This window comes from Lepisma saccharinum, chromosome 6 (assembly GCF_977018435.1).
Source record: "Lepisma saccharinum chromosome 6, izLepSacc3.1, whole genome shotgun sequence".
NCBI classification, from domain to species: domain Eukaryota; kingdom Metazoa; phylum Arthropoda; class Insecta; order Zygentoma; family Lepismatidae; genus Lepisma; species Lepisma saccharinum.
Window position 1 is genome coordinate 40,122,517 of NC_139234.1, and position 22,652 is coordinate 40,145,168.

The window sequence follows — 22,652 nt, forward strand, 5'->3', positions numbered from 1 at the left end:
TGAAGAAGTTCCTGGCAGGACAGAGGTTCATTTGCGACGACGAAGCGATAACCCCTGTTCGGCGGTGGTTCCACGATCAACCGACCGAATTCTACAACAGCGGCATCTCCAAACTAATGGTGCAATGGGAAAACTGCCCGAACCGCTGAGATGTCTATGTGGAACAATAGTGCAAGGTACATAGAACAATTCCTATATTATGATTTCCCTGCATGATTATTATTTCTGCTTAAAATATAGGGGCAAAGACTTTTCGATTTGCCCTCGTACAAACTTATACATGTCGAGATCATCCAAACAACACAACAAATTTCTTCAGTGTAAAGGTGTTGCAAGGCGTGAAATTATATCAGGATTGTCCAGCATAACCGGGCATTTTCGCAAACAAACGAAATGGTTGACATGTTAAACGCAAGTATCTTTTGCAGCAATTAACAAAGTCTTGCAGCATGACATTATTACCGCAATCGTGGTTCTTTGATAGACAGGTACTCGCAGTTACATAAATATAAAAGAAGAAGGAAGGGTGCGATTTACATGCTGCAATCGAAATTCTCACATTAATGCAAAACTCTTCTTTACCAGCAGACAAAAGAAAGCACTCGTGTCCTTTTGTGCAGTTTCCTGCAGAGGCACCATTGTGCGTTGGGGCGACCATTTTTGTTGTGCAACACTCCTCAGCAAATGGCTACTTCCATAGTAGTCACGTGGAGGTGAAAAGGAGTAATTGAGAACGATTTTGGATAAGTACTCTGCTTGCATGTAACATCTTTGTGCATTCCCTCTACCCCCCCCCCCCCCCTTTTATCGTTGCCAATCGTTGTGGGAAATTCTCACACCTTGTTCGTCCGTGCGAACGTCTGATTCGCAAATGGTACTTTCTGTTTGCAAATCATCAGACTTTCGCACCAAGCTTATTTATTGATGTATTACATCGCCGACTGCGAAATTGTTATTATGCAGGGAAGCCAGATTCTGCAACGATGAGCGGTTATGTACTCATCTTTCATTCGGTCAAATTTCCCGAAACAAATATCTTTGTACGCATGCAAAATAGTTAAAACCAGTGCCCGAATTGGACCGTCTAAACTTCCACTTTTGGAGGATACCACCTATAATGAGAAAACACTATGAACAAGGACTTTACCTACCGTATATACCACCTAAATGTTTGTAACTAGAAAATGCGTACACAGTGCTAACGACACTAGGAGTACTGGTGTCGAATCTCGGCCTAGGCATGGATGTTCTTTGCGAGTATCCCTTCATAAATTTCATCATATCATCACTCATCCTTATCTTTGGTATTAGTGGCAGAAAAGCAAAACAAAATGAACCAAATCACTCAATCAATCAAAAATGCGCATAGCTACAGGGTGAGTCATAAATTCGTAGCGTGCCTACTAAAATCTACAAGTCGCATATTTCAGTTCTCTTATTCTATTGTCACAGGTAGTTCCAACTAGTTTTGGCGTATAACTTTTGAACGACGCATTTCCAGAGCAGGATTCTTTATCTCATATTGGTACTTGGATCAGTCTCCATCCATCCTGCCAGTTTGATTCATGGTCACGGAAACACCCTGTAGAATACAGTTTCATTACCCGCATTACAAAAGAGGTTGCATATTGTCTTGAATCTCTTGTACTAACTACGGTTATTAACGTGTAAATCTGAAGCAATAAATTGTGTTTATGCAGTCGACTTTCTTGAGGCTCGGATTTCAAGATTCGTATGCCTTTCTACACTGAAGATCGTAGAAAGATATATGACACTTTCAAGCAGTATCTTCCTTAGAAACTGTAATATTTTCACAAATTCTTGATTGCATAATTCCAGAGCTGAATTTATTTCTTTTTTGGTCATCAAACAATAATCGGTTCTTCGTTTTGTTCATATTTGATTTAAACATAGGTTCCTTGATTAATTATCATATGCAAAAACGGTGTCGGTTCTTTGCTCGAGAAGGCCAATCTGCAGAATTTCCCACTCAATGAAAGCCAAAATTGAAACTAATTCGCCCTGAACCACCGTACACATCCTTGGTGATTGTCAAAAACAGGAGATGTATGATTATGGGGCATTCCACGAAAAGTGATCCTACTCCATGTAAATGACAAAATGAATAAATCTGAAAATTATCATGTTTATAACTACATTAAGGTTTAAATATTTGTAAATGCATATAATTTGCATATTTCAGTAAATAAAATTATTAGCATCTGCAGCTTATATGCTCAATCAGACAAATGAAGTCAAATGTTGCTCAATTTTTGAAGCATCACACAAGGTACACATTTTCATTAATGCTTTTCAAGCATCAGGCTGTGTCATAGTTCTCAAGTTGTTGTTTTTTCATTTGTTAGTAGACGCCCAAAATACTTCATAATTCTATGAAATACAAGTGTAAGTTCGTTATGAATATTTTAATCCAATTTCATGTCTAGAACTTTACATTTTGAGTGCGAAATGTCACACACGTAACGCTGGAATGCCCCTTATACTTTTCCCACAATTTGAAGGGTAAAATCAAATTAGTTTAACTTATTTCCATGGTAGCTGGTGGACTTTATTTGAGCTTTATTACATTTAGTAAGAAACTTTTCATTCCAACACAGTGTACTGAAATATTTCTACAAACAACTCTGCTCAATCCGGAAGTACGAAGTTGCGATTTGAATACTGTTGCATAAAAGAAGTGAACAATGAAACCAATTTGTAATGCATAATTTGTTGTACTACTATTACGAAGATATTTCGAGGAGGTTTGAACTTTCGGCACGTCATTCACCAAAATGCCCCATTCCCCGCAATTATAAAATTTCTAATAACTCTTAACTGAGCATGTTTTGATGTTTGTTCTCAATAAAACGTTACTCTAAACAAAAAAGGTTCATCTCAATGATTTTATTTTTTAATTTTATTCTAAAAGATTAAGAAAGGTTTTTAAAAAATCAAGTGTCTTAGTTGACTGCACAAGCAATATTGCCAAAGAACTAAACTGATAAATATAATCAACAACGTTAACCTTTTTTCAGAACGCGGATTTTCTTGGAGAGAGAGAAAAAGTGGGAAAATTTCAGAAAAAGTACATGGATTCTTGAGGTACAAGTCTCAAAGGATTAAGTTTATAGTTATTAACTTCGTTCATATTTTGTCCAAAATATGACGAAATAAACAGGTATAGTTTCATCCAAACCATCAGTATAAGTTATCACTTCCTAAATGTGTATAGGTGGCAGGCACCGTATTTAAATTATGTTTTAAATGCTCGTTTGATTCATTTTCTATAGCTTTAAGTAATCCTACATAAATAAGGACGAACTCTATAATAATCAGTTATTAAACCTTTGTTATGTTAAGTAAATGTGGGGTAGTAAATTTTGTAAAATGCTGTGTTCTTTATTGGGAACGCCTTCGAATGTCATTGTGCAAAATCTGATTACAAGTATTTCTGGCTCAAAAAAGGTGCACGTTTTATGTACATGCATTACTTTGACACCCAGTGATATCTGTTTCTATTATTGTTATTATACGTATTATTATTATTATTATTAAAAGGAGAATAGTTATTTAATCTTAAGTTGATAAATAGTAATGTGATATAATTCTAACTTGTTTTATAGGGTGTATTTGTACTGTGGAATGTGCAAGTATTGTATCGCAAATTGTCCATGACTATTTTCATTAATTTTTCCCTTTCATCCTACGTGTTTTTAAGGAATGTATTTTTACGTGTGCTGATGGTGAGGTTATCAGCAGCTTGGTTTGCGTTTTGTTTCAATTCTTGCTCTCATTGCCTAAAACAAATAGAAATAATATAGTGATGGATATTTTGCGTGGTAATACTTATGCATCTCAAACTAGATGTGTCCTGGGAATAGTGGCGCCAAATAGTTTGAAAGCATGTATTTCTAGTGCACAGATATGTGGTGAAAAAGTAGCGATGTACCATACACACTTCTTTTAATGATAAAGTAATAACTACAATTAATTTATTTGCAAAAAGTACTTATTTATTATATTTTTTACAATGCATGGCAAACAATATTTGCATAAAGCTTGGAAATAATTTCCCTTTATCGAGACGAACATAAATAGCATTTCTGAAACATTCTCTGTAGATGTAATTGCTAAGCAAGCACATTCAACACCATTACGTGTTTAGAATAACCAACTGATTTCACTGCACAACTGAATATGTTTCGAAGAGAGATAACTGGCTGCAAAATAAATTATCATTGCATTCCGGTTCAAAACTTGATATGTAAAAATTGGCAATTTAAATGATTCACTCTGCCAACAGTCTTCGAACATTGGCAATACTGGCCACTTCCACACCGGCTTGGTTTTCAAGGTAAAGTTCACTTTCAATGCAGCTTATAAATATTTTATACAAAAAAATGCAGTTCGTGAAAAAACACCCTGTATACAGTTATACGTAAAGCTCTTATGCTTGGCATTCCGTTTGTTTGTACACAACTAAAATTGTCCATCACCATTAGCCTTTTCGTTGCTGAGTTGTTGAATTTTAACCGCTATAACCGCCGCTAGGAGGTGGGAGATAGCTTCTGTCGGGCTGAGAGGGACTTTGGCCTCCTGGACTGGAAAATCCACCACCAGTAGGCCCCTGTCCTGCTCCAGGACCTCCTGATGGAAATGACACTCCAGGTCTGGAAGATCCTTGTGATCCTGATCCAAATCCGGGTCTGCCACCTTGAGGTCCAGAGGGAGAAGATGCGCCGCCTGGTCTTTGACTAGGGAAACCAGAGCTGCCGTACTGGCCAGGTGTTGTTCCAGCACCCCCGAAAGGCGCAGGCGTTGATCCGGGTCCTCCATATTGCCCTGGGCGCGATGCGCCTCCTCCTGGCGTAGATCCAGGACCGCCATATTGTCCAGAACCTGTTCCAGCACCCCCGAACGGCCTCGAGGTAGAACCAGACCCACCGTATTGTCCCTGAGGACCGCCAGAACCACCGAATTGTCCCTGAGGGGATCCAGATGGACCGGAACCACCATACTGACCAGCACCAGGTCCTCCTGCACCACCGAACGGTCCTGGAGTTGAACCACCACCATACTGACCCTGAGGACCACCGGAACCACCGTATTGCCCAGAACCAGGCCTGCTTGGTCCACCAAATGATCCCGGAGTCGATCCAGCACCAGGCCTGCTTGGTCCACCAAATGATCCCGGAGTCGATCCAGCACCGCCGTACTGTCCCTGAGGAGCTCCAGTACTGCCAAATTGACCAGCACCGGGCCTACTTGGACCGCCGAATGATCCTGGAGTTGAGCCAGTTCCGCCGTATTGACCTTGTGGACCTCCTTGACCGCCAAATGAACCTGCTCCGGGTCTACCTCCTGGTCCGCCACCTTGAGAGAAACTTCCGGGTGCACCTGTGGGACCTCCGGCTCCTGGGAAGGCACCAGTAGCACCACCGAATCCAGGATGTCCGCCACCAGGGGCAGCAGTACCTCCAGAGCTTCCAGTAATGGAGTAATCGTAAATATGTTCATTCAGACCGTACAGGCTGGGGGCGCTGTTGCAGTCAAACTCATTCCACCAGACGCAGACAAAATACTGCTGATTGAAAATAGTGCCATTGGGACAGAGGAAATCATAAGTGATATTATTGGAGCAAATATGGAACACTTGACACTGTGTTTCAACATCAGCATAGTACCCTGGGAACTGTTGCTGGTCGCATCTGAACGACGTTGGTGGCACTTCAGAGTAAATAGGATAGTCGCGACCAGGCTCTCCAGGAATAGCAGAGTAGTCACCCTCGTCATAGTCCTCATCTTCTGAACCCCCAGCACCTCCTGGTCCGAAACCACCCTGAGGACCTGAAGGGGTAAAACCACCACCTGGAGCTCCACTGCCTGGAAAGCCTGTAGAACCGCCCTGGGGAAATCCGTTCTGTGGACGACCAGCGCCAGGGCCTTGCGTGAATCCACCCTGTGGCCTACCAGCCCCTGGTCCCTGTGAAAATCCTCCTTGTGGTCTTCCACCCGAAGATCCTGGGAAACCGCCACCTCCTTGCGTGCCTTGTGGAAATCCACCGGAAGCATCACCTGTTGGACCTTGTCCAAATGAACCTTGTGGTCTACCTCCTGCTCCAGTTGGTCCGTCGTATCCACCCTGTGGTCTTCCGGATGCAGCGGGTCCTGAACCTGGGTATCCTCCTTGTGGACGTCCAGCTGCACCTGAGCCTCCAGATGCTCCTTGCTGAGGATAACCTTGTCCTCCAGATTGTCCGCCTTGTGGGTATCCCTGCGATCCACCAGCACCTTGAGGTCTTCCACCAGCACCTTGAGGTCTTCCACCAGCACCTTGAGGTCTTCCACCAGCTCCTGATGGTCCCTGCTGAGGATAACCTTGTCCTCCAGATTGTCCGCCTTGTGGGTATCCCTGCGATCCACCAGCACCTTGAGGTCTTCCACCAGCTCCTGATGGTCCCTGTGGATAACCACCACCTGAAGCCGAAGGGGACGAGCCAGAGAATCCTCCAGTTCCACTTGGGCCTTGTGGGTATCCACCTGATCCAGATTGACCTTGAGGGTAACCACCTGCTCCACCAGCTCCAGATTGACCTTGAGGGTAACCGCCTGCTCCACCAGGTCTTCCACCAGCTCCAGACTGACCTTGAGGGTAACCGCCTGCTCCACTAGGTCTTCCACCAACCCCAGATTGACCTTGAGGGTAACCGCCTGCTCCACCAGCTCCAGATTGACTTTGAGGGTAACCGCCTGCTCCACCAGGTCTTCCACCAGCTCCAGATTGACCTTGAGGGTAACCGCCTGCTCCACCAGCTCCCGTTGGGCCTTGAGGGTAACCGCCTGCACCAGTAGGTCTTCCACCAGATCCCGTTGGTCCCTGTGGATATCCACCTGAACCAGAACTCTGTGGGTAACCACCAGAACCACTTGGTCTCCCACCAGCACCCTGCTGAGGATAGCCTGATGGTGTCGAACCACCCTGGAAGCCCCCACCTCCTGAAGGTCCTTGAGGGTAGCCACTGGAATCTGGAGAACCGCTAGGATATCCTCCAGTTGATCCCTGATATCCTCCTCCTGGGGATGGTGTGAACCCACCTTGAGTCGACTGTGAAGGATATCCACCTGATGTTGGTCTAGCCGTACTCGGTCCTCCAGGAATTAGAGGGTTTGCTGGTCTATCATAGGAGTATCCTTCCTGTCCCTGGTTAAAAGAGTTACAAGCTTCATGAATATGTGTCCGTGTTTCATGACACGCATTCAGCTAACAGCCAATGTAAATATATTACCATTTTATTTATTGGAAATTCTAATCGATATCAGCATCAAACTATTTTGGTAACATAATATGTTAGGAACATGTTGAATTCTAAGGAACAGAATTTTGTTTCAGAAATTTTTAAAATATTACTATCTCTTAGTGCTTGTTTATGCTTATGCAATTTCTATTTAATTTCTTATTTCATCATATTAAGTTGAATTAATTGATCATTAAATTATACATCTATGAATTGTACTAGCTTAGGTTAATCATACTTTCATATAATTGACCTCTGTGACGGTTAGTTAAATGAAATTAATCATTAAATTATATACCCATGAAGTATTGGTTTATATTAAACAAAAAGCAAATAGCCAATGTCTGTGACGAAATTGTTAGCATAGAACGTTACGTGGCCCTTGGAAGTGGATGAGAATGCCGATAACATCGTGGATATGTGTTTTCCTATCATCTATTTCATTACCATCTTCGCTATTAGCCTTAAAAAGTAGAAAACCACCTTACAACAATCAACATAGAAACACAATTCCACGATTAAAGAGCTTATTTCCAAGGTGAAGCTTCTCCATCAAATACAAAAGTTAAGAAAACAAATTTTAAAATTTAGCCTCGTTGTTGTGAAACAGTAATCATTTACAATACATAAACTCTGTATGTAACTATAAATTAATTAGGCCACTTTGGATCAGAATATTACTGTTTCAAGAAATACAATTTTTAGAAAAGTTGTATTATATCAATTTGACATGACCACGACAATTTCTTCATTTAAAATAAACTACATGCATATTTCTAGCAAAGAGTACTCTTATTCTGAAGATCTAAACGCACGCACGTAATTGGAGCCTAAAGAATAACCACTTCATTCAGAATGTTCATACATTATCGAGCAGAACATTCGTATCATGAAGCATGAAAGTTACAATCACTCTTTGCTGATGAAGGAAATATGTGCATAAAATTCTTGATGTAAGTTATTCATTTTCACATCGAAATCATTTTGGTTTATGTTCAAAGAACAAAAATACACTTTCGATAATGAAGTTGAAAGAGAGAAGAATTGTTGTAGTAATTCCTTCATTATGGAATGAACTATAATTTTTTTCAGGATTATTTGTATTTTTAACAAGATGACACACCATTCATAGAAATTTAATTTCTTTCTGATTGCTGCAATATACTTACCACTGACGTGTGGAATATGGCAAGCAGTGCTGAAAAAAGATTAAAAGTGTACATTAATTTAGAATATTATGTGACAATAAACGAAAAATTGTGAACTTTCGTTTTATAAATATACACAATAGTGAAAAGATATGCATTAGAGACCATATAAATTGAACATTTCCTCATTATAACTATTATTATTTCCTTATAATATACCAATATCTTTTTGGACCTTATTGATTGAAGAATAAATTTATATTTCAACATAATTGGTGACCTTGTTGTTAGGATGTTTATGATTCCATGTTAAGTTTCTAATATTTGATTAGTATTGACCCAAATACTGAAGGACACTTAAAGAATTTATAACATTACATCAAAGTGTCAGAATTGAAGTACTGTGTACAATTTGTTCGTGTTTTAAAGTCATCGTGCACAATTTGTTCGTACTTCTAGTCCTTTAAGGTATTATCCCTTCAATGGTATGTTTTTTCCTGTTTGATTTTGCCATCTCTATGTCAAATGAAGTTCCACTATTACTGTACAATTATGTCTAATAAATGTACATTTGAATTAGAAGAATACAAGTAACCGCTTTGAGAATGGAAGTTAATATACATTGAAGAAAAAGAAGTAAAGTTATCCCCTGCGCATGTCAACATATCATGAAGACACGCAGGGCACGTGAGCTTTTTTCCTATCAATTTCGAGCCACTTTGAATGTGTTGTGACCCGAAAATTCTTCACAATCTGAATTACTTCCTATCATTTGCTTCTGTCCAATACATTGGTGTATCTGCATGTACGCATCAATGGGAACTGGCGGAAGGCCTTCCGGAACAGGTGGATACCCACAAGGCCCAAGTGGAACTGGAAGATCCTCTGGATCGTCCTCACTTGGTGACCCACCAGCACCCTGATGAGGATAACCTGATGGTGTCTAACCACCCTGAAAGTTCCACTGCAATCCTCGAAGAGTAACGGTGTTAAAGTTATTCTAGCTTTTAGATCGAAGATACCAATCACTTTCCACATATATGGAAGTTGGGTAAGGCCAGGCATCTTGAATTACATAATTTGTCTACGAAGGTTGTGTCTTCAAGGAAAACGTTTCCCACAGTTTGCTAAGATAATTTCCATCTCACTCAAATCACTCTGAAGACTTTTCCGGACCATCGAAGACAGGAAATAGCACAGCCCACATATGCCATCACTTTCCTCAACCAGAAACCGGCAACATAGTAAAGGAAAGAATCTTTTATACACAGGAAATTACCTTGGGCTACTTGGAGAGTTTCATTCAGGAAATTCATATTTAACCGTTTCTCTCACGGCCATACGACAAGGTTCTCTTGGCTCGATCTTTCGGACTTCAGGTTTCTCAACGTCCACTTACCCATGCCACTACAATGGTTACCTAACTGGTCCATTGTTGGCTTGCAGTGAGAAATGGGACGAACGTAGGCCACTGGGGACTCTTTGTCCGAGGATTTTCTGAATACGCGAATAATTTCTTCCTGCTTATTACAAAAATGGCCTGTATTGTTATTGTTGACTGTCTCACGAAGATAAGCCCCATTCTTATCATGAGAAGAAAAAAAAGTTTTGTTTTATTCTCTGTTGATAGCAACTGTTGTAGATTATGGAATATGCGAAGCTAAACAAAATTTACTAATATAGTTCAACGTGGCAAATACATAGCTTAAAATTTTGTTTTGCATCAACTCTGTGAGGGCCAAGGTCTTTGAAGCAGATTTGCGTTGACTTGCGCGTGGTTAGCCCATCGAGTCCCATCGCCGCTGCTTTTTTCCGGCTTTTAGACTGGCGTCCGCTACCATTGATTTCAAGTAGCTCCAGAATTGTCATCATAATGCTATGTAATGTGAGGTACTTTAATGCTTGCACTTTATGTAAATTCAAAATCTGGGCACATATTAACACCAAGTTCGTTTATTATTGTAGAATCCCCTAACTTGTATGAATATTTTTGCGCTAGATTAATTTCAGGTTGGTTTGATGTTCCATTACTTCAACCTTTCTGATATTCAAATGGTATTACAATTTCACCATGAATTATTTCAAAATCATGACATACTAGATATTGAGATCTTGTTCTGCCCTTGTGCATCCATAGCTATAATTTTTCTTAGACAAGATTGAAATTGTACAAGAATAAATTACTTAGGTTAAACACACAAGTAGATATAACGAAAATAGTCCATCTTCTGGTACAGACATAAGAAAAGGACTAGAAGAATTGGTGAGTTCTCAGGATGACCAATAGTTGAGGAAAGACTTCTAGTGTATGAATCACGAGTCAGTAAGGAAGCATTGTTGCAACCGATAAGTAAGATTAAAAAAGCATGCTTCAGAAACTGAAAAAGTACACCAGATAAGTGAACATCATTAAGAGCGGGAAAGAGCTCAAGAGATTGCCACAGTTGTATAAGTTCAGAAGGAAAGTGCATGCACAGCCACGGTACATAAGAAAGATCTTAAACGATAAGATAAACCTTTGCTTTGAATGCTCTGGGAAATAACTGGTAGAAAAGATCACGGCGTCGATCTAGGTGGTCATTTGACTAGGGCAAGGAAGATCTGGGCGTATTCAGAATACGGGAAGAATGCAATCAAGGCAAGGAAAGTCGTTAAGAGTTGCATAACGGAATGCATATCGTGACCGTATAAGGTTCAATACCCGGAGGTCATCTCTTCATAGACATAATTTAACATCCTAAGGGTGCATCTTTTCTCCGAACAGATGTTTCTAATAAGTGTTTGTGGTGCATTATGTGCATGTTATTGACATTCCATTCTTATGTATTTGTAATCGATGTAGTAATTAGCAAATCTCAGAGCAGTTGAGTAACTCTCGGTATCGTGGCCAAAGGTTCCGGGTTCGAGTCACCGTGACCGTTCCGTTGCATCTGTTCTTTCATCTGTTTATCCTGTCTGCACATTACACAGTGGTTCGGATCCCATCTTAAGCTGTGTCCAGTCCCGATTTTTCAAAAAATCAAAACAGCGATTATCGTCCTTCTGACTTAAACGCATAAAAAAGATAAAAAATTCAAACAATCTAACTAAATCTGAACAAAAGTGTCATTTTGTAATTGGCATTAGATCAGTCCTGTGTCAGTAAACTGACTGATTTGATTTATTTTACTTCACTTTTCTGCAACTTTCGGCTAATCGCGAAGATGTGGAAAAGTGATGATACGAAATTGATGAACTGATACTCACAAAGAACATTCATGCCCAGGCCGGAATTCGAACCCGGGACCACTGCATCGTAGCGTGCTAACTACTACTCCACGGAGGTCAGTTCTGTGTCTGAGCAAGGGTTCCAAGTATGGCAAAAATGGTACATTAACCTGTATTTTTGAGTGGTTTCGAGTCTACCTTGAACAGTAGCTCCAGTCACAATCATCCTTCTGTGCTGAACAGTGGCAAAAATGAACTTTGCTAATGTATTTCGTGAGTTTATCACAGTCGAAAATAACATAAGAACGACATAAAATAAAGATTATATAAAAAAAATTCGTTGCGACATAATTGTTTATTGATTGAGTTGCTGTTTTAAGTCCACTTTGTGCACAGTAAGGCTAATCGGGACTGGACCTACAGTTTAAAGTGGGATCCGAACCACTTGTGCCTCCACCGGGTATCGAACCCGGGACCCCTTGATTACAAGGCAATGACGCTACCACTGCGCCATGGAGGAGGCCCCGTTGCGACATAAAACAGTATGTTATCCCATATTGCACATTGCACTCTATCACTGTTAATCTATGCTGTTCTGTATTATTCAAAAATTTGTAAAGTTCAAATGAGTGATAAACAACAAACTCTTTTCGCAACCGCTAAACTGAAATGCTTGTTGCCGCCTAGGGTCCCGGGTTCGAATCCTGGCCTGGGCATAGGGTGTTTGCAATTTCATCATATCATTACTCATGCTCATCTTCGCGATTAGCCAGAAGTGGCAGAAAAGCGACGTAAAATCAGCCAAATCAGTCAATTCACGAAGGCTTGTTGCTGAAGAGACACTAGTCTTTTGTCTGTACCTAAGTCTTTACTCGTCAAATTCAATGACTAACTAGTTAGTTTAGGGGATTTCATCTTTTTTTTTTTTTTCAATTCACCATTCATCCTCACCGGCACGATTAATCCAGCAACTTAAAATTACCCAGGTTAATCTCGGACACTGTTCTTCTTGGCTTGCGTACAGATTCCTACCATCAGGTTACCTAAGAAAATCACTATGTGAAACATTAGAATAAAATGGGCATATTATACCTATCGTTGCCTTTGTGAAGATTGGAGATTTATATTTACTTGTATCATAACATTTAGCACTTGAATGTTAGATCATACTTCAATCGGCAAATTTTATAAATGAAGAACTACCTGGGTTGATAAGAAACAATAACTATGGATATCCCTATGTGGATCCTTTTCGGAACCAAGCAGCACATTTAGGTCAGTTAATATGAATTCATTAAGTAACACGTCAAATTATGTAAATAATGTTAACGTTAGTGTTATAACTAGTTTATTCTTCTTATTATTATTAACAGTAAGGATGACATCAAATTTACTTACTCACTCAATAAATAATACCTGAAAGTATTTATCTATGAGTCTAGAAAAGGAGAGTCAAAACTACTACTATTATCCCATCATGCATTTGTTCTGATCGTTCTTAAAACTTCATTATACTTAGAATTTCAGTTTGAAGTTTTAAATATCGCAGCAATTCAGAATTCTATCTGAAGGGCATTTGTAAGGTTGACTTACCCGTTAATAGATGGAGAAGCTTCATCTTTGGAGGGCCTGGAAAGCACAATAACAAATAATTTTAAAATTTAAAAATATAATGTTACTTTTAATAGTTTATTATGCATTACATTAATGATAAAGGAGAAAAGTAAAATAGTATATGTTAGTATAAGTTATATGAAATTCTATACAAACCTATGTAACATGTTACGTATAAACAATATACAAATACACCAAATCCTATATTTTTGTCGTGTGCTGTACATTTCCTCTACTTTCGTTACCTTAAATGGTATATGTTTGTTTGCTTGCTTTATCATCAGTCGTGATTAAGCTTAAGTGATGGAAATACAAAGAAATGACTAAAATACATTTTTTGTAAACAAAGCATAAGGTCATTTGATGCATTTCACAGAACTTCAAGTTGAAATACTAAAATACACACGAACTGGGAGTTGAAACCTTTAACTCTTGGTTCAAAATCGATATGCTCTGTATATGTAGGCTATGTATAAACTGTCCTCAATGGCCAAATCATGAAGCTACTTTCACATAAAGTGTAATCAAATCTGTATACTAAACTTTCAAACAATTCTATGTGTTTATTTGCACGAGGCATGGGGAGTCGGTAAATACTATTGAGGGGTCCTGGAAATTTTACAAAATACTTCATGGTGATTAGTATGTACAGTCACAGGCAATAAAAATGGAACTCCTAGATCCTGAAATACTCGCTTCCCTGTCAGGCGTTATGCGTGTTGCCTAACTCTACGGCGGTGGTAGAAGTTGCCATTGATAGGTTCCTATTAAGATCCACTTATCGCCGTAGTTAGGCAACACACTTAACCCCTTGCGGGAAAGCAATTTTTTTGCCGTTTACTGTACTTTGGGGCGTTATAGAGTGATTTAATTGTGTACTCTTTCTAGATTTTGCTGGCTTAATGTGCAAATAGACGTATGCTCATTTTCTACGCCTAGATACCGACTCTGGAGGGAGGTAAATAACTTTCTCTCTCCAGAATATCTCTAAGAGTGCCTCTCCCTCTCAGTTCGAGCGGTTGCTTTGGTTGAACATTGCGCAAGTAAAAGCTGTAACAATGAAGACAAGAAGAAGGTGCACTATTATGTAACATTATGCAACAATTAAAAGCAGCGAAGGAAGTTCCCAGACAGAAAGATGCACAAGCGAGATTGTGTTATCAATGAATGCACATTGCCACTGACCTACGACCAAGAGATGCTTTTTTATTTAAAGTCGTTACGACGATTGTAATCACATTCGGGCTATTAAAATGCACTTTGCACCATATAATGCACTTTCACTAACGTACAAGGAAAATTAATAGGATGTGAAAGGCTTCTGAAGTTTGTTTCACACGTTGTTAGTGAAAAAAGCAGTCCCTGAGAAATGACACGAATTAGTATTTGGATGACGAAAGGTCATACAACAATGTCAGATATTTCATTAATTAAGAAATATTGTTGCTAGAAATTCTGCACCTGTAAAACAAGCCCATCACATGTTAATGTGATAATAAACAAAGTGGCATGGCATTCATAAAATTCATTAATCCGAAGAAAACCTTGTCCATAATTTAAATGTTTACTTAACTTGTCAGTCTGGGTATTTGGAAGAATATTTTTAGGAGATCCAAGGGCATATTCGCTCCATAATTATTGCAAATTTGGCATTTGTGAAAAATTTTGAAGTAAGAGTTGCAGAACATTTCGAATGTGTCGCAAAAGGGTGGATAGATCATTCATGAGCACCGCCTTGAGAAGAAAGTTATGAATAATGTGCAAGAAAGAGCAAGGTAATTCGATAACTACCTTTATTTTCATATTTTTGCTTATAATTACGTCACTTTTCTATATGTTAATCAGGATGATGATGAAGATAACAGGCGAATTCGTGAAATAAATGAAGGAACAAAGACAATGAAATGTCAATATCTTGTCCAAGATGCGATCCTAAGACCCCTTGACTTTGTAACACAATACACTAACCACTCCTCCACGGAAGCCTTCAGGTGGACACTGGACTAGAAAGGAATGATGTCTTGAGAATCGAACAACTGATTGAAGGTTTCGGGTTTTTGAGAATCCATTGACTTACACATGAGAGGTTTGGCCATGGTAATTCGATGTTACGTAGCTATCAATCGTTGTAAGTGACGGAAGTCAAATGTAGATCTAGACTATATTTTATTCTTAGTGACCAAAAACTTTTAATTTCCGTTGTCATTCAACTGCCTTACAAAAAAATATATCCATGACCGGTGTGAAAGTGCCGAGGCCAGTAAATGGTTACCCGAGGTAATATAATTTTAAAGGTCGAGTTTTTCATAACATAGTTAGGACGTACGCAACAGCAATCTGTAACCATTACCTATTTATGCCTGATGAATTTAAGTAGACCGCAATGGCGTATCGTTAACGCTGTCGTCTTGTGATCAAGTAGTACCGGGTTCGATCCCCGGAGAAGGAAGCACATAGTGGTTCGGATCCCACTTTAAAATGTAGGTCCAGTCCCAATTAGCCTATCTGTGCATAAATTGAGTTTATACAGACTACAAACTGTCAAATTGAGGAAATTAAAAAAAAAAGAAAAACTTGGTTCCCGTTTTTGTAATAACAGCCAGACTGTTAAATTTCAACTGTATTGTAAATTTTAGTGAAAATTGTAACAATGTACGTCTTATCTTTAAGTGGTAGAAGACTGACGTTAAGGAACCTAAGATTAAATCGAATTTATCAGTAGATATAAATATTGTTAATCCCAAGAAAATGTACATGATCATATTTAAATTACTAATTAAATATCGAAATTTGAATAACAATTAGGAAGCGGTTCACTATTTGTGCAAACGTTTTCAAGATTTGAAATTATAACTTGCTATGGTAACATGCATTAAACCTATTTGAGTTGTGATCAAGTCATTAGTGTTTAATTTATTTCCAAACATTTCTCACATCTACGACTTCTAAACTTAAACGTGTACGAATCTTATTTCGTAGGAAAACATCAAAATGCACTTTGTCTTACTTGCAATTAGTTAATAATGAGGTAAGTGGTACAGTATCGCTAGCATTGGAACGCTGTTATTTTCTGTTATTGCATTCAATACAAGCGTGCAAGAGCTTGCTGCAGTCTTCCAATGGAAATGTGCAAAAGGATATCAAAATATCAAGAAAACGTGACGACACGTACGTTCCGAGACACGTCACCTCAGAACGAAAATAATAAAGATGGAGAAAAGTGTTTGCCGGTTCGCGGCAAATTATTTTATTCGCCGCTCAAGATACACCAATGAAGGTGAAAGTATGTAATAATCTTGAGTGCGTGCAAAAGTCTTCGCTTATGTAATCATACTCCAGATGTGTTTGTAAACACACAGAATAGCTCGGATGGAATGATGTAAGCGTCATCTCAATTATTGAATAATAATGTTGATGGAATAAAAACGCAATGCATTGAAACACGATTTTTTTTCTCACGGATTTAAATTTTCTTGTCGCTCGTGACAAATTTAATGTGTTAGCAGAACATACTTCTCACGATTAGCAAATTTCTTCTCAATTGGGCTATCCGTTTTGTAAAGTTTACTTACGACAAACTTTGCTAAAAACAATTTCATTTTGTACATATTTTTCCTCTCATCTTGCTTTGGCATGGTCAACCTAAATTAATAAACATTCGAAACATTGTAAAATTGCTATTTAGTTCATATGCAAACAATTGCTTTTGACAGTTATAAAAAATCAGATATATTGACAATAATAATTGTAGTTTTGCAACTTCAGACGGAAGATTAAGTCAGAGATAACAAAATGATATTGAGTAACGTGTACAATTAGGATTTTACTTTTCGACAACGTGTTATGGTCAACGAAATGAAAGCTACTGATGTATAGCCACAGTCTTGAAATAAGCCACAACTTTATGTACGAACATTACGAAGTTAAATTTTGTTATGGAACTAATGGTTAGTCTTGAAAACATGATACACCAAAGATGTGTACGTTTTTTCAGTTATAAAGACAGTTTCTCCATTCAGTATGATTATATTTCTTTAAACTGTATCCATCACAACATTATATATATTATAGTTTGAAGAGAATTCAGTTACATTTGTCCAATATATGTGGGTTACACTGAATACAGTCTATACAATGTACATCCAAACAAGAATTAAATATAAGCTTAACAGATGACTTAAGCTTGTTAATGAATGTGAGTTAACTTCATCTGATGCAATTTATAATGTATTTCGTGAAATTACTTCATTAGAAAAAGTTGAGAATTTTTGGCACACAAGCATCACAATTTGAGTTGATGTTTTAAGTCCACTTTATGCACATATAGGCTAATCGGGACTGGACCTACAGTTTAAAGTGGGATCCGAACCCCTGTACAATGTACAAGTATCACAATTATCATAACCTTTTTGTTTTTGGTACTGAATGGCGAAAACTCTATCTTTGTCTTTTTCTCTTCACTATTTCTTTTGTTTCTATGTGTCTGTCTTTTTCTCTCTCTTCTTCTTTTTTCTGTATCTGTCTCCGTTCTCTCTTTTTCTGTCTTTCCCTTCTGTTCCTTCCTCCCTTTCGATCTTCCTCTCTTTACATGTTTTTTTTTTCTTCTCTTGTTTCCATACGTCTTTCTCTTCTCTTGTTCCTGTCGCTCTGTCTCCATTTTGTCTTTCTCTATCCCCCCATGACGCAGTGGTAGCGTCGTCGCCTTGTAACCAAGAGTCACGATTAGCGTTACTGTGCATAAAGTGGACTTAGAACACCAACTCAATCAATCTCTTTCTTTGCTTCCCTCTGTTCCTTCCTCCCTTTCTAAATCTCTTTCTCTCTTTATTTCTTCCTTTGTTATCAAATGTCTGTCTTTCTTTCTTTCTCTCCTTCTCTCTTTCTTTTACAGTATATTTTCTTCTCTCTTGTTTCCCAGGCCTCTGTAGCTCTATTTTGGTTCTAAGAATGTTTTCTTTCTTTTGTGTCACTCTCTTTCATTTCCCCATATCTTTTTCTTATTTTGCCTCAAAACAAAGCTCTGTCTTTCTTAATTTGTTTCTCAATCTACAGAGCATTCCCTGTCATTCGCTACGAGACTCGGCGGCAAGCGGCCCAGCGTCAGAGCTTGTATTTCTCGGTGAACGGGGTCCGCGACAGTCGTACCCTGCAATCTGTTTTTTTCGCTCTCCCAGCCTTCGCTCTATTTCCCTTCCTGTTGGGGTTGCAGACTGACGCCAGTATAATCCTCCCTCGGAAGTTGTGTTGTGTCGTGTCCGTGTGTTGAAGATTGTGGCTTAATATGGCACCACAAAAGTTTACATTACAACAAAGGATTTATCTTGTGAAGTGTTACTTCGGTAAGAGGAATTGTGGAGAAGTGCGAAGACGTTTTGCAACAAAATTTCCTGGTGTTCCCGTTACACATAGGACAACTATATTAAACCTCGTAAAAAAGTTTAGAGTAACAAGGTCAGTTCTGAATAAAAGTGGAAAGAAAAGTGGGGAAATCTAAAAAATAAAGTATACAAAGACAATCCGCACACCATCCGTGAGTTAAAAGAGAGTATTGTGCGAGAAATCGGGAGAATTACAGTAGACGAACTTGCACGTGTAAGTTCGGAGATGCCAGGAATGTGTTGCAGCAGAGAGACATCATTTTCAACACCTTCTGTAGTCAAGGTTAGTACACAATATGAAAACTGTAATTTTAATAGCCGTCTCTAGCGACTGTCGCGGACCCCGTTCACCGGGAAAGAAAAGCCCTGACGCCGGGCCGCTTGCCGCCGAGTTTTGTAGCGAATGTCAGGGAATGCTCTATTTGTTCTCTATATCCTTCTGACAATCGCTACATAAAGAAGGCTGCTTTTTACTCTTCTCCTATAGAAACATGTAAATAATTGTAACAAATTTTGAGACATTTATTATTATTAATTTTTAATGAGACTGCCGAACTGTGTGGTGAATCGCTATGAAGCCAATGGACATAGGTTTGTATCGTAGGTCAAAGCATGGGCGTTTCACAGTATTTCATCTTTCACCTATTTCCACCATTCACCTTCATTGTAATTATTAACCTACAGGTGTAGAAAAGTGCCTGACTAATCCAGTGCAAATCGGTGTTTAGTTCTCAGGGCACCGCGACTATTTCAATAGCAATTTTGATAAGTTCGAGACGTGGTATTCTATCAAGAACATGTCAGAGTTTCTGGGACGGTAAACATTTCGACAATCATCATACCTTAGGGCCTCCCCGATGGCGCAGTGGTAGCGTCGTCGCCTTGTAATTAAGGGGTCCCTTGTTCGATACCAGGTGGAGGCACATGGCACAGTGGTTCGGATCCCACTTTAAACTGTAGGTCCAGTCCCGATTAGCCTTTCTGTTCATAAAGTGGACTTAAAACAACAATTCAATCATCATACCTTAATTTTTAACCTTCCTGATTAGCTATTTCAGAATTCTTTTCCACGTGAGTCTCCTTTCACCAGTTTCAACAAATCATCACTAAACCTCATCTTTGTGATTAGCTAAAATGAGGCAGAAAACTAAGAAACCAAAATACAACATTTCTGACGCTCTGCAACCACTATGTGGCGAAGTGGTTATTGTGCTAGGAAGCGAAGGGTATGAGTTCGGATACCGGATAAGGCATCTCCACCCGTTCACTATTCACCTTCATCATCTTGATTAATCTAAGGAGGTACCAATATACCAATACAAGTAGATTTGTGAAAACCAGCCTTTCTTCCGGGACAACGAAAAATGGGGGTAGAGGGCACATTCTATCCCCCCCCAGAATTTTACATCCCTGTAAATTCTTCGATCCGACTTAAACCCCTTTCCACCCCTCATACAGTTAGACAGACGCAGGAACTGCTCTTCAAAGAATCTCGTTTCTGGAAGCTAATCAAAAAAAGTCTATACTCTGTTCTGGGAATCTCTGGAGCAAGGCGACCATAACGGTAGAAGAGGGGAGAAAAGGAGTGGGCGGTGCGAAGCAGTAAGCGCTGCAGGAGCATTTCCCTCTTCGAGCAACACGTGTTCATTCGTCAAGCCCTCTCGAGTCACTACTTGCGCAGAAACTTGTTTTCGCTCGCTTGCTCCAGAGTTTCCTGGGACAGAGTATACATTATGTCCATATCCACAAGAATGAAACCCTCCGTGAACCTATTTTACTGCATTGGGGTACTACATACCTAAGTTGATGTGTGCTCTCGAAAAACTTTGTAGGGATGTAAAAACTATGCCTATTTAAAGAGCGCAAAACGATGTTATGAAGCTTAAGAGGTTATGTATTTCTGAATTGTACATAACAAGTTCCTGTAAACCATTTAAAAACGGGTGCATTTCAGAAACATATAGCTCGAAAAGTGGAAGTGGGTAGAAACATGTTTTGTTTATAACCCCTAACTTTGTTGTGTTTGTGATGACTGTTACAACTCATTAACTCCCCTCTGAACATATTTTGCTTTCGACGTGAGAAAACTTCAATGTTGTTTCAACAACAGACGATTTTCACGGAACCTCTTTCCCTTATCCGTTCCACCCCTATTTTGTCAATAGACTCGTCCAAGTTAGCGCATGCGCACTTATATCGATGGTTGAAACTAAGGCAGGTGGACTATACTAAATTTAAATTCGGTAAACAGTATTATTAAAATGCCATGCTTTTCCCTTAACATCCAGTTCATGTTGTTCTAGAACTTATTTTTTTTTCCAGCAGGGAGGAGGGGGGAGCTAAATATAAATATAAGAGCAGAAATCTATGACTTTCTCCACACAATCGTATTAATGAAACAAATCAACGCCCCTGTTGTAAAGCGTGTTAGGTTGCATGCTAAATCAGATATGCAAGAATGATAAATTTCCTCACCTTCTAGTAGTAATATTTACAATATTAATGAATGTCATTTATTTCAATACAGTTATTGGGGGGACGTTCAAAAACTAACAGCTTATGTTTAGTTTTAACTGTTGGCTTATTTCTATCTCTTATTCGCTATCTCTGAACACCACGTCAACTATGATACCATCTGAACATTAACAAATCTTAAAAATAATTTAAAAATTAGTATTCTTAATGTATTTTCCATGCATCTTTTAATCTCATTATTAGTAACACTAGTATAATAAATTGTTATTTTTTGTTCTTAAAGAGTTAGCAGCATCCAGTGGGTTAAAAGAGCGAAATATATGTATGTAAGGAATTGTTGCAAAAAGTTAGTAACAATAGAAGAGAAGTCATTACGATCCTTCACCTTATTATTATGTGAGAATGGCAGGGGAAATGACGGTCTGAGTCCAAGTAGTGTAAAAAATGACTGACCGTTTTTAAAGTATTAATGGCTATTACAGAGTTAATGCAATTTAATGGCTCAGTTCATCAAAATACATATATGGGCCACTCAGCTGCTATTTATAATATTTATCTATATTTATGCATAATGAAATATTAAAATTTAAATATAAAACAGTAGTGTACCGTTTTTTATACATTAGCAGGAGGACTGTTAAATGTTAACGGTAGAATATGGTAAATTTACGGTAAGTTGTAACAGCGCACAGAAAGGTCTTCTGAATAATCAAGTAAATCAAGAAAACTTATATTCGTCCTTAGGCCTCGGGTTCGAACCCTGTGTGGATATATGTCAGATGTTAGTAATTTGATTCTAACATTAGACTTTATGACCAGTCTCCGTATACCTCTCGTGTGCATTTAATGTAAAAGATAATGAAAAGTCCTATTAGGATAGTAACTGAAACTAACTAATTGACGTGGAACTTAAAAGTTAGTTTGCTTCATGCACCCAAAAGTATTCTTGGTTCGATCACCGTTGATGGTTTGCATAATACCTTACGTTCATACAACGGACCTTAAAAAAAAAGCTTCACCCAAAGTTTCCATGCACCACAAAGGACGCCTGAACATCCTAACAAGCCACAACATATAAAAGCGGATAAGTATACTTGCTGCGTTCCAATTGGTTAATAGGAACAAAGCAAATATTAGACCATGCACTTAACAATCTTATGTTCACCAGCAACAATTAATATCAGCACCCACAAGAGAAGCAGACTCCTTGTTTGCGAAGCACTTGGTTTCACTGTGGTTGCACCGGTGTTAGATTAAACCGAAGCACATGTTTCACAGCACAGGAAGCACAAGACAATATCTCAACGTTTCCCACACTCTTACCTCGCTGTGTGGCGAGCTCTGAAACAAACGACAGTCACCACAAGACTGAAAAACCAAGTTCCCAACAGTTCTATTTATACGTAAAAAACAACACTCTCCCCACGCAAGATCAATCAACATTTTTTCGCCAAATATCGGCTGCGAGGGTGGGAGGTGCGATGTACCGATTCGGGAGCATCCTCTCGACAGTGTTGCCAACTTTAGATTCG

The 22,652-nt window shown here is 38.8% G+C and overlaps 1 protein-coding gene across 3 annotated transcripts; it reads right to left on the reverse strand.

Annotated features, from left to right (window-relative positions):
- Positions 1-4,007: 4,007 nt before the first annotated feature.
- LOC145988707 (uncharacterized) lies at positions 4,008-22,494 on the reverse strand. 3 transcript variants are annotated; one of them, XM_083123806.1, is made up of 5 exons: positions 22,444-22,494; positions 13,247-13,282; positions 8,468-8,496; positions 6,817-7,204; positions 4,008-6,765 (listed from the first exon to the last, which is right to left on the reverse strand). In XM_083123806.1, exons 2-5 carry the CDS (start codon positions 13,269-13,271, stop codon positions 4,532-4,534), a joined length of 2,676 nt encoding a protein of 891 aa, XP_082979932.1. In that variant the 5' UTR covers positions 13,272-13,282; positions 22,444-22,494; the 3' UTR covers positions 4,008-4,531. The 3 variants fall into 3 exon arrangements, with proteins under 3 accessions (XP_082979932.1, XP_082979931.1, XP_082979930.1); XM_083123805.1 differs by having other exon boundaries at positions 4,008-6,294; positions 6,337-7,204; XM_083123804.1 differs by having other exon boundaries at positions 4,008-7,204.
- Between the last annotated feature and the right edge of the window lie 158 nt (positions 22,495-22,652).

What these genes read in the sequence shown, in the direction of transcription:
- LOC145988707 (XM_083123804.1), bottom strand. Translation starts at nt 13,271, where the DNA reads ATGAAGCTTCTCCATCTATTAACGG. An exon ending in GCTTCTCCATCTATTAACGG is followed by an intron (nt 8,497 to 13,246) that starts GTAAGTCAACCT and finishes ATCTTTTTTCAG; the next exon opens with CACTGCTTGCCATATTCCAC. An exon ending in CCATATTCCACACGTCAGTG is followed by an intron (nt 7,205 to 8,467) that starts GTAAGTATATTG and finishes TCTTTTAACCAG; the next exon opens with GGACAGGAAGGATACTCCTA.